At 46.6% G+C, this 12332-nt stretch overlaps 1 protein-coding gene across 1 annotated transcript in view; it reads right to left on the bottom strand.

Annotated features, from left to right (window-relative positions):
• Positions 1–12332, bottom strand: part of Kif3b (kinesin family member 3B) — a 47318-nt gene that overhangs the window by 5792 nt on the left and 29194 nt on the right. Inside the window, exons 2-7 of the mRNA XM_013352250.2 lie at positions 10504–11969; positions 7270–7371; positions 6939–7061; positions 6735–6853; positions 2488–2601; positions 1768–1873 (exon numbers count right to left, since the gene is read on the bottom strand). Of these exons, the coding sequence (XP_013207704.1) occupies positions 1768–1873; positions 2488–2601; positions 6735–6853; positions 6939–7061; positions 7270–7371; positions 10504–11907 (1968 nt within the window). The 5' untranslated portion in view covers positions 11908–11969. The remainder of the gene's footprint in view (positions 1–1767; positions 1874–2487; positions 2602–6734; positions 6854–6938; positions 7062–7269; positions 7372–10503; positions 11970–12332) is intronic.

Genomic DNA, 12332 nt, shown 5'->3' with positions numbered 1-12332 from the left:
AGCTCTGTAGACCAGGCTGGTCTCGAACTCACAGAGATCCACCTGCCTCTGCCTCCCGAGTGCTGGGATTAAAGGCGTGCGCCACCACCGCCCGACATGATTGTATCTTAACCTCTGAGCCATCCCTCCAGCCCCAGTTAACCTAAGTTTAATACCCAGGATTCACACGGTGGAGGGGAAGAACTGACTCATGTCCTCTGACCTCTACATGCTGATGATGGTGTGCCTGAGTGTGGTTTCTGGGGCTTGAACTCAGGTCCTCCTGCTCAGAAGACAAGCACTTTACTAAATAAGTCATCCCCAACCCCTGCCTTTCCATTTAGTATTCATCACCTGCGTGCTATTTCAGATATTATTTGTTAAAATTATTGCACATGTTCTCAGATCTCCAGGAAAGTCAGGTACACACACTGTGACTTGGCATAATGGTGTCTGAGAACTTCTCAAACCTAAACTCCCTGAAAGAAACACACACACACACACACACACACACACACACACACAGTGAGTTAAAATGTTTTCTGCAAAGCCTAACAACCTGAGTTTGATCCCTGGGACTCACATGGTGGAAGAAGAGAACCAGCTTCCACAAACTGTCATCTGACACTTGCTGTAGCATGCGTGTGTATGCCTCCCGATCCCCACAAACACACATGCACATATGTAAAAAATCACTGTCATTCAAACAATTTTTAAAAATCCACGAACAGTCTTCTGTTGAAGAATATAACTTAGATGTGTTACATTAATTTATGCTGTAGAACATTTATTTAATGATGCAAAGATGTGTTGCATTTGTTCAACTCTGTGAAGCTGTGTTACTTTGCCTGTCTAAAACACTGACTGGTCTAATAAAGAACTGAACAGCCAATAGTGAGGCAGAAAAAAGGTTATTCTCTCTGGTAAACAGAGACTATAAATAGGAGAAGAAATCTGGGAAGAGAAGATCAAGGAGCAAGAGAAGGAGGAGGACTTGAGGGGCCAGCCACCTAGCTACATAACAAGCCACAGAGTAAGAAGTAAAGGAAGGATAAAGATAAAAGCCCAGAAATTTAAGAAAAGCTGGCTAGAAATAAGCCATGCTAAGGCTGGGAATTCATAAGAAAGAATAAGATTCCGTGTGATTTATTTGGAAACTGAGAGGTAGGCCCCCCAAAAAGCAAAGAACAAGTTGGGCAGTGGTTGCTGTGGGACAATGGTCTGTACCCTGTCACTTGTATTTTAAATAAACACTGATTGGCCAGTAGCCAGGCAAGAAGTATAAATGGGGTGACCAGGCAGGAAGTAGAGGTGAGGCAATGAGAATTCTGGGAAGAAGCAAGTTTCAGTCTGCAGTCGTCACTCAGACACAGAAGAAGCCAGACACAGAGCAAGCAAGATGTGACTGCCTCACCAAAAAAGATACCAAGCCACCTAGCTAACACAGACAAGTATTATGGGCTAATATTATAAGAGTTAATAAGAAGCCTGAGCTAATAGGCTGATCAGTTTATAATTAATGCAGGCCTCTGTGTGTTTATTTGGGACTAAACAGCTGTAGCAATCAGGCAGGACAGAAACCTCAGCCAACAAGTGGTGGCACATGCGTTTAGTCCCAGCACTTGGGAGGCAGAGGTAGGCAGATCTTGTGAGTTCAAGGCCAGCCTGGTCTACAAGCTAGTTCCAGGACATCTAGGACTGTTACACAGAGAAACCCCATCTCGAAAACCAAAAAAAGATAGAAAAGGAAAAGAGCAAAGAGTAAAAAAACAACTACAGTCTTCTCACCCTGTACCGGGGTTCTGGCCGAATCATCATGGACATCCGTGCGTGCTGGCTCAGGGGTCTCTTGTATCCCACAGCAGAGACGGGCCGCTTCATCATCTGCTGGCTCCTGAAAGCAGATGATAGTGGTTAAGGCCCTGCTGGAATATGCCCCACTGGCCAGGACCAGGCCAATGGGATAAGCACTCAGAGAGTACTCTGAGAAATACTCCAAGCCAGAGAGAACTGAAAGCACGAACTTCTGGGACTAAGGCTGACAGGAGCCATGTGCTAACTTCTTAGCTTTTTTGCTTGAGGTGCCAACTGATCCAGATGATCAGGCCTCCTTTAACCTGAAAGGGACCCCAGTCACTGTCTTGTTCTCAGACAGCAGATAAGCATAGCTACCAGCACTGCTATCCCTGCTTCCTCGACAGACAGCTCCACATCTCCAGCATGGTCATGCTCCAGGTGTAGACTGACATACAAAATAACCCTTCTGTCCTAGCACACCTCAGCCGACAGGGAAAAGGAAGACTGGAGGTCATGGGAAACTGTAACTAACTGTTCTAATATCATGATTGGACCCAGCTTGTACCTCCTGGGCCTGTAGCTCCCACAGAATTAGGCAGGCAGGTTCCAAGTTTCAATGCATTCTCCCCACATCCCAGCAGTCCGGTCCCATCATGCAACATTCTTTCGTTTTCCCACCAGCAAGTCTGCTTCAAATCAGCAGTGACTCACCCCAGTCTGGTAAGAGGGTGTAATTTCCAGTGGTCTTCTTCATCATCAAAGAAGGACCTATTCATAATTTTATTCTTCTCTTCCAAGGGGATAAAGTTTTCTATAATAAGATGCCTGTAAGAATACACATAGATAAATACACATAAAGAATGCACACAGAACTAAGCAAAGGCACAGACCTATAGTCAGCTACCTGGGAAGCTGAGGCAGGAGGGTCCCTTGAGTATATGATGCCATTCTGGGCTAGAGTGTGATCATTTCTCCAAAAACACAATAAAATAAGAGTAAGAGTCAAAGACACTCAGCAAACATTAAGCCCTACACAGTTAAGACACAAACATGAAAGACACTTGGTCCTTACCTGATAACAGAGGTAACAGGTAACAGTACAGCATCAGCAGGTGCTAATTGTAATTGTGATCTGTGTCAGGAATATGGAAAGGACACTCCTACCCAGGCAGAGTAAGGATGTGAGTGGACAGTGTGTGTGTGTGGTGGTGGTGGTGGGGTGACACAGAAGCCATGCTAGGGCAAACATTTGTTTCCCAAAGTATCTGTAAGTGGGCCTGCTGCAGTGCTGAATACAGGACAGAAGGAAATGGCTCCACCCAGTCCTGTGACTTGCTGCCCAAGCTGGAACACTGTCCATTCTAATCATCCAGGATAGTAAGATGGGCTGAATGGAAGTTCCTACCAACACCAAAATAAAGATGATTCCTGAGCTTCTGCCTGACCAGGGACCGAAAAGAGCATCAAACAACCTGGCAGGTGAAATACACTGCACTCCACTGCTCTAGGCTGAAGCAGGAGGACCATGAATTCAAGATCAGCCTGGGCAACACAGTGAGTTACAGGCAGGCCGGGGCTACCAAGCCAGAGGAATAAAAGGAAAATACTAAACAGGAAGTGAGACCTCACTAGGTTATCTCTATGATTGTGATTGGCCCATATTTGCCTGTTATTCCAAAATCTCAGGACAAACAATGCCAAAAAGATGTTACTATGGGATGGACATGGGACAAAGCCCTCAGAAGGGCAGGGTACTAAGAAAAAATGGCTTCCTCCAACAGTTTTTGAGAATGTGACATTTTCTCTTTATTTTGTTTGATATTTCAAGAATTATTTTTCACAGCATGGTTTTTCTGATTGCAAAGGTTCTATTTATGTATTAGAAAATATAATTATTCATATTTCCAGTATCCAGGGGGTGACTATTATTAATACAATTCTTTTTTTGTTTTGTTGTTTTTCGAGACAGGGTTTCTCTATGGTTTTGGAGCCTTTCCTGGAACTAGTTCTTTTAGACCAGGCTGGTCTCGAACTCACAGAGATCCGCCTGCCTCTGCCTTCCGAGTGCTGGGATTAAAGGCGTGCACCACCACCGCCCGGCTCTATTAATACAGTTCTTGTTCTGATCTTTTTTCTACCTGACTACAAAGAGGACTGCTACAGTGTGTGTGTGTGCATGTGTGCGTGCATGTGTGTGCACATGCATGTGTGCTAGCGCTGCAGTGCATGTGTGCGTGCGTGTGTGCACATGCGTGTGTGCTAGCACTGCAGTGCGTGTGTGGAGGTCAGAGAACAACTTCATGGAAAAAATTCTCTCCTACCTTTATGTGCTTCCTAAGGATCAAACTCAGTCACCAGGGTTACACAGCAGGCACCTTTACCTGTGTGTTCATCTTAGCAGCCCCACACACATTGAATTTTTTAGGTTATTTTATATGTATAGAATATTTTGCCTGAATTATATGTCTGGGCACCACTGTAGTGCCCACAGAAGACAGAAGAAGGTGTCAGATATCCTGGAACTGGAGTTATAGATGGTTGTAAACCACCATGTAGGTATTGGGAACCGAACCCAGGTCTTCTGTAGGAGCAGCAAGTGCTCTTAACCACTGAGCCATCTCTCCAGTCCCTTACACACATTGAAGTTTAAGGACTCCTTTCCAAATTTAAAACTTGACCAGTAAAAGAACCTGTTTGAAAATCGCTTTAGGGGAGGGGTCTGGGTGGGGGTGGGGATGGAAACAGGAGGGATTAGTGGCAGGAGGATGGGGAGAGAGAGTACTGAGACACACAACTGGAATGAGGGGCATCTCTGGGAAGATCTGGAAACACAGTGCATCCGTAAGAGTGACCCTCACTAAGACTCCTAGCAATGGGGGCTATGGAACCTGAACCAGCCATCTCCTGTAACCAGGAAAGACTTCCAGTGGAGGGACTGAGATATCAACCAGCCACAAAAACAAAACCCTTGACCTACAATTTGTCCTGCCTACAATATGTGCTTCAGTAAAGGCAGTACAGAAACTGTGGGAGTAGTCAACTAATGGCTGGTCCAGCTTAAGAACCATACCATGGGAGGGAGCTCACACCTGACACTTGCTGGAGGGCCAGGACCCAAAGGCAGGATAGCCAGAGACCTAGGATAGAACCAAACACAACTGGGGAAAAAACAGCCAAGGAAATGACTCCTAACAATATTCTGCAGTACTCACAGACTGGTGCCCAGCCCAGTGGTCAGCAGAGAGGCTGCACCCAGCAACTGACGGACACAGCTGCAGAGACCCACAGCCAAACTCAGACGGAACTCAGAGAATCCCAAGGAAGAGGAGGAAAGGATTGTAGAAGGCAGAGGAGTCAAGGACACCACAAGTAAACCCACAAAGTCAACTAACCTGGGCTCACAGGGGCTCACAGAGAGTGAACAAACAACCAGGGAACCTGCATATAGGTTATGGTTGTGTAGCTTAGCCTTCTTGTGGGACTCCTGACAGTAGGGGCAGGGGCTGTCTCTGATTCTACTGCTTGCTTTTGGGACCCTTTTCTCCTACTGGGCTGTCTCATCCAGCCTTAGGAGAGGTGCCTAGGCTCAGTGCAACTTGATATTCCTTGGTTGCCTGATATCCATGGGAGGGCTGGCCTTTTCTGAAGAGATGAGGAGGAGGAAAAGAGGTAGGGGAAACTGTGGTAGAGACATAAAACCAAAAAATAAATAAATACCAAACCAAAAAAAGAAAAAGAACATTCTTTTAATCTCAGTACTCAGGATGCAGAGGCAGAAGTAGGCAGAGCTCTGTGAGTTCAGTGCCAGCTTGGTCTGCTTAGTGAGTTCCAGGTCAGCCAGGACTACACCATGAGAACTTGTCTCAGAAAAAAAAATCCAAAGATGGCTTATTGATTGGTTGAAATACTAACATCATCTCAGCATTGATTTTTCATTGTTGTTTGGTTGTTCTTGTGTTTTGGGTTTTCGAGGAAGGGTTTCTCTGTGTAGCTTTGGAGCCTGTCCTGGAACTAGTTCTGTAGACCAGGCTGGCCTTGAACTCACAGAGTTATGCTTGCCTCCCAAGTGCTGGGATAAAGGAAAGGTGTGCGCCACTACCGCCTGGCTATTGTTTGTTTTTAAGATGAGCTCTCACTGTACAGTCTGGGTTGGGTTTGTGATCCTCATGCCTCAACCTTCCAAGTGCTCAGATGACAGACATGCTGCTATACTTTATCACCTACAAAGCATTAAAAAATACATTGCTCAGGGGAACAGCGCAGTTGGCAGAATGCTTGTATGATGCCTTAGGTTTGCTCTCCAACACCACATAGAGTAGGCATGATAGCACATACCACCAGGAGTTCAAGGCCATCCTTAGCTATACAGCAAATTTGAGACCAGACTGAGCTACATGAGACTCCATCTCAAAAAAAGATGCTCAGACTTCAAGAGAACAATAGTTCTTATAGTGCTCTGGTTGACAAGTATGAAGGTGTTCATTTGGCCAATCAGAAAAAAGGTAATTAGGCCCGGCGGTGGTGGCGCATGCCTTTAATCCCAGCACTTGGGAGGCAGAGGCAGGCAGATCTCTGTGAGTTCGAGACCAGCCTGGTCTACAAGAGCTAGTTCCAGGACAGGCTCCAAAGCCACAGAGAAACCCTGTCTCAAAAAACCAAAAAAATAAAAATAAAAAAAAAATAAAAAAAAAATAAAAAATAGAAAAAAGGTAATTAAAGATTCTCTCTTTAGTGACAGGTGAGACCAGAGAATCTGAAAGAAGCCAAAGATAAGGGTGAGGGAACGGGAAGAGCACGTGGTGACCTCACAGACAAGGACTGAAATGAAAAGTGACTTTGTCAGGAGCATCAGCAGGCAGTGGGTGGCAGAGGCTGAGCTGGCAAGAAGCAGGTGGGCTGTCTTGGGAGGGGTCTTCTTGGACCCAGGGGATGGCAGGACCCTGCAGACAGCTACTCACTTGAGCTTAAGCTCCCTGGTGAGCTCGTTCTGCGTCTGCTCCAGCTCCTGGCGCTCCTTGATGTGTTCTTCTTGCAGGTCATGGATCTCAGCCTTCACAGCCTGGAGCTTGGAAAAGAGCTGGAGCCAGGGGGACACAGGTGAGGAAAGGCTGTGCAAAGAAGGTGCACCCGTCCTCAGGGTCCCCGGCACCTCCACCTCCTACCTTTTTGAGCTTTTTGGTCTTGATGTCTACCTCCTGCTGCAACGAGGTGTAAGTCTCTTTTAGTTCCAAGGTCTCCTCGTCTCGGCTTTCCATTTGCTGCTGGATTTCTCTTTCTCGACGTTTCTGAGCGATACCACAAAATTCATCAGCTTGCCCTAGCGACCATGTCTACACAGTATGGGTCTGGATGCTCCCAGTCGGTCTCCGGCTAGCAGGGGCTGCCAGCTTCTCTCCGCTCCCTCTGAAGCTGCTCTCATACCACAGGTGTCAGCTCTGTGGCCTCAATCACGTCAGTCCACGCCTTCCTCCCCACGTAAGAACGCAAAGTTACCTGCTCTGCGATCTCCTGGCGCTTCTGCTCCAAGATCTTCTGCTGTTCATTTGTATGATCTACTATATTTTTTCCTCCAACAAGCAACTTACTCTCCATGGCCTGAGTGAGAAACAAAGTAAAATCCATCCTGTGGTCTCTCCTGGAACAACATATCCCTCACAGGAAGACTGGGAGGATACTCTCTTGACTAAGCATGACGGTGTGTGCCTACGGTCCCAACATTCAGGAGGCTAAGGCTGGAGGATTACAAATTACAGGCCAATCTGGGCTACATATTGAGATACTGTCAAAAAACAAATAAAAACTACTCTGGAGAAAAATACATGCACGCTGTCCAGAACAGGATGGGACTTCATTCTGATGACACTGAAGGTCTGGCTGTTTGAGATATTATGGCTTTCAGAGTTTGTTAGTTTGTTTCTTTTCTAAACAAGTCCTTTATCGGTTGTTTATCCAGAACACTAATCCCACTCTAGACACACTAAATCTATCTGGTGCGCTACAGACTAGAGATGTTTCTGTCAGTGAGGACCATAAGGCCCAGAGCCCGCCGAGGGACACAGACAAATAAGCAGGCTTTAAGCAGATGGCATGGGATGTTACTGTGAGGAAACTCTGAGAAGCTAGCGGGAGAGGGAACGGGAGAGGAGTCAGGCTTTGGGGGAAGTTGGAGACAGCTTCCTGTCTGAAGGGACAGCTACACAAAAAGCTGAAGTAAGAATTTCCTAAGAATAAAAAAGGCTTTTGTTTGCAAGGGTAGAATAAGGAAGTTGACAAAACCAGTAGAGGTTAAAGCAAAAGCCTCAGAACCCTGTTAAAAAAAAAAATCCCTGTTTGATCCTAAGAGCCTCAAGGAGCACGAGTACACAGGCAAACTGGGTTTTAAGATTGCACCCCATAGCAGGAGAAATTTCTGGAAGAGGGCATGCTGATGGAGTGCAGGCAAGAGGCTACTATACATTGTGTGAGTGTGAGAGTGTGTGAATGTGTGTGTGTGTGTGTGTGTGTGTGTAGCAGTAGCTTGGTTTCAAAGGCCCTAATAATGGTGTGGTGTGGTGTGGTGTGGTGTGGTGTGGTGTGGTGTGGTGTGGTGTGGTGTGGTGTGGTGTGGAATGGTGTGTTTATGTGTGTGTATGGTGGTAGCTAAGATGCAAAGGCCCTGATGAGGTAAAAGCAAGAAGCCTTGGGACTGAGGAGATCACAAAAAGAGAGGGAGGAAGAGCACGCGAGGACAACTCCTAGGAGTCTAGCTTCACTGAGGTAAGGAAGGTGGAAGGCTGTTCTGATGGCACTGGTCAACAGAAGGCCGTGGAGCCTGGGTGCCAGAAGGCAGCTACGGGCAGGCTGTACAGACTGAGAGGCGTCAGCGTGTAGATGAAGCTAAGCCAGGGGAACGAAAACCCAGAAACCAAAACCTCTTCTGCCTTGCTCTTAAGAAACTTTAGTTAGTTGGTCAGTGGTGGCACACGTCTTTAATCCCAGCACTCAGGAGGCAGAGGTAGGCAGATCTCTGAGTTCAAAACCAGTCTGAAAAATCAAAAAAAAAAAAAAAAAGGAAAAGAAAGAAATGAAACTTTAGCTGGGGTAAGATGCATGGTGATGAGACACCTTTAATCTCAGCACTCATGAGGCAGAGACAGATTTCTGTGAGTTTAAGGTCAGCTTGTTCTACATAGTGAACTTCAGAGCCAGAGCTACACAGTGAGACCACATTGCAGAAAGGCTGGAGGGGAGGGGACGGAGAGAACATGGATATATTTTAGAGAAGAAATTAAAATTTGTATAAGTTCAGTAAGAAAAAACCCATGGGCAGCCCTAGTCTGGGCACCCAAGGAAACAGTGCACTATTCTAGATTAAAGACTAGCTGAGGACTCTCCATACTCTAGAGTGCTGTCCAGCATCTGAAGAAACTCACAGCAGGTGTCAGCAAGTCAGCAATAGGGCTAAGACCCCCACCACCACCACCAATGAAGAGAACAGCACAGGGAAACTGACGGGGGCTGCGGGAAGGGGGGCAGAACTAAGCAGCAGTAAACAACAGGGTGCCGGCTAACATCCCACAAAGACACTGTTCTACCTCACTACTATATAAAAGTTAGTCAGATAATCACCACTATGGGTAGGATGAGGAGTAAAGTGGGTGCTTCAAAAGCTTCCCTCTAGACCCTGGCTGTGGTGGCGCACGTCTTTAATCCCAGCACTAGGAGGCAGAGGCAGGCGGAACTCTGAGTTCTCCACCAGCCTGGTCTATAGAGCAAGTTCCAGGACAGCCAGGGCTCCACAGAGACACCCTGACTCAAAAAAACGAAAAGAAAAAAAAAGATTCACTCTAGAATCTAAGGGTGCCAGCAAGTCTCCTGGAGTCAGGCACAAGAATGGTCACAGCAGAACACGGGGACGGCCCATCCGAGGGGAATGGAATGTCACAGAATATTCAGAACGGTAACAGTAATGGACATGACTAGAGGCTTCAGTCCGGGTTCTTAGGGACGATCGCTTGTAAATAAAAGCAAACGTGATAACACCTTAAGTAAATGCCCATGCGAAAGTAGACAGATGCTACAAGAGACAAAAGCAAGGCAACAGCATCACTGGTTTGGAGGGGCGAACACAGGAGCATCTAAGGAAATGGACACTGAGGCTGTGGTTTGTCCCATGATGGCACTTGCCCATGCTCATTTTCGGCTACGATCAAGTTCAAGGCCAGCCTGCACTATGTGAGACCCTGCCTTTAAAAAAGAAATGCTGCGCAAAATGGTGTGCACCTGTAACCCTAATACTGTCTATATAATATATATTATATATATACATCAAGACACTGATTCAAAAATACAAACAGAAACATCAAATAATCAAAATGATACCTACTTTCTCAAATTAAAAAGAGAGATAAGAAAAGAGGGCTGTCCTATTCCTCACTGGAAGCGAGGATGCCTGGGTATTAGTTTTATCGCTGTTCTTCATACAATGCACACACATGACAACTGTCATGAATGCAGTTTCGTTTTGAATTTTATTTTGGGTGTATGGAAAAACAAGGTCTCACTCTGTAGCTCTGGCTGTCCTAGAACTTACTATATAGGCCTCACAAGCAATCCACCTGCCTCTGCCTCCTGGATGCTGGGATTAAAGGTGTTTGGTGTTTGTCACCATGCCAAGCCTCCACTGTATAATTCTTCTGATCAAAGAAATGGCACTGAAAGGGAAGGGGCCTAGGAAGGGCACAGTACCTTGATTTTGGCCCCCAGCATCTCAGCAGCATCCTTCTCCCGTCGCAGGTCCTCCATCTTTTTTTCTTTCTCCTTCAGCAGCCTCATCTTCTCCTCTGCAACCAAGCTGTGATCCTCTACAATGGCCCGCTTCTCAATCTCCAGTTTTTCTTGCTGTTCCCGCCAGTAATCATCCTTATCATCCCCTTCCTCCTCACCCTCTTCTCCCTCCTCCTCCTCCTCTTCCCCACCCCCACCACTGCCACCACCTTCCCTCCGCTTCTCTCGCCTCTTCCTCCTGCCAATGGAACGTTTTTCCAGCTGGGCCTTGAGCCGAGCAATTTCTTCCTGGAATTCTCGAAGCAGAGCATCCTTTGGGTCCTCATTGACCCTTGGCTTGTTCTTAATGTTTTTGGCACGATTGGCATATCTCAGAGTGGTCAGGGTCTCTTCTACATTGTAAGAGGCAGGCCCCACATTGGCTACCATCACAGTTTTGGCATTGCCACCAAGGGAATCCTGGAGAAGCCTAGTCAGCTTTGAGTCTCTATATGGAATATGGGTGCTTTTGCCATCTACCAGGGCAGAGATAACATTACCCAAGGCTGAAAGGGACAGGTTGATTTTGGTCGCTTCCTTCAGTCTTTCCCCTTGAGCGCCAGTCTTGGCTTGCCGCTCACTGCCAGCAAGGTCTACAAGGTTCAGTTTTCCTACCCGGATGTGGTTTTCACCATCTAGGCCCACCTCGCTGCATTCGATCGTGATGACAAAGATTGCATGTGATCGTGAGCTGTGCTCGTTCATGTTGGTGGCACCGACAGATCGGTTCTGGTTCCCCACATTCATCACATGCTCTATCTCCTTCACACTTTTGGTGACAAAGGAAGACAGATCCTTTACGTACACGCCTGTATCGGGTCTTTCTTTGAGCTCCAGCCTTTTGGTCTGATCCTTTGAGAGCAAGTCTCGGATCTCTTCCTGATAGATCTCTAAGTAAGAAGCCCTGACCAGGTACTGCTGATTCTGCGATCGAGAAATGTGGGTGAAGATGTGATCAAATGAGTTGGGGATGACCCCTCTTTTTTCAGGGTCACCACGGACTCCCTCCATGGTATAGGTTTTGCCAGTTCCCGTTTGTCCGTAGGCAAAAATTGTGCCATTGAAACCCTGTAGGACAGAGTCCACAAGTGGCCGGAATGTCTCGTCATAGAGTTCAAATTGCTTGGCATTCCAATCATAGACGGCATCGAAGGTGAAGGTCTTGGGCATCTCATGGGATGTGCCTTTAGGGTTCTTCACAGACACCTGCCCCAGCTTCACATCCACATCTACCACTTTGTCATAGGATGCGGCCTTTTCTTTGCCATTCATGGGTCGACAGCGAACCACCACCCGGACTGACTCTGAGCTTTTTAACTTGGACATGATGAACTCTGACAGCTTAGCCTTGAGGACTATGAATCCAAATGGCTCAGGATGCTAAGGTCCTAGGGAAAAAACAAAAGCAGTGAGCATGGTGCAGCTATCATCAGGGCTGCTTGACAGCAGTGGGTACAGCAGCCACCCTCACTTGCGAAGCTTCTGATAGCCGCATTTAAGCATTTTAGTACACTGAGTATTTCTCCTCATGGGACCTTAAGCAGCTTCAGTAGTAAACAACTCCAGTCCACTAATATTGATTCTTATCCACCCTCAATCAATATTTGACTTTATACCATAAATAGAAACTCTGGAAGCTTTTACCTTACTCTTTTTTTTCTTTTCTTTTCTTTTCTTTTTTAAGAGAAAGAGGCTCAACCTTATCTCCTAATCCTCCTGCCTCCATCTCCAAGTGCTAGGATTACAAGCAT

This window comes from Microtus ochrogaster, linkage group LG8 (assembly GCF_000317375.1).
Source record: "Microtus ochrogaster isolate Prairie Vole_2 linkage group LG8, MicOch1.0, whole genome shotgun sequence".
In the NCBI taxonomy this organism is placed as follows: domain Eukaryota; kingdom Metazoa; phylum Chordata; class Mammalia; order Rodentia; family Cricetidae; genus Microtus; species Microtus ochrogaster.
The sequence above is the reverse complement of the archived record's forward strand: the minus strand, read 5'-3'. Positions and strand labels throughout refer to the sequence as shown.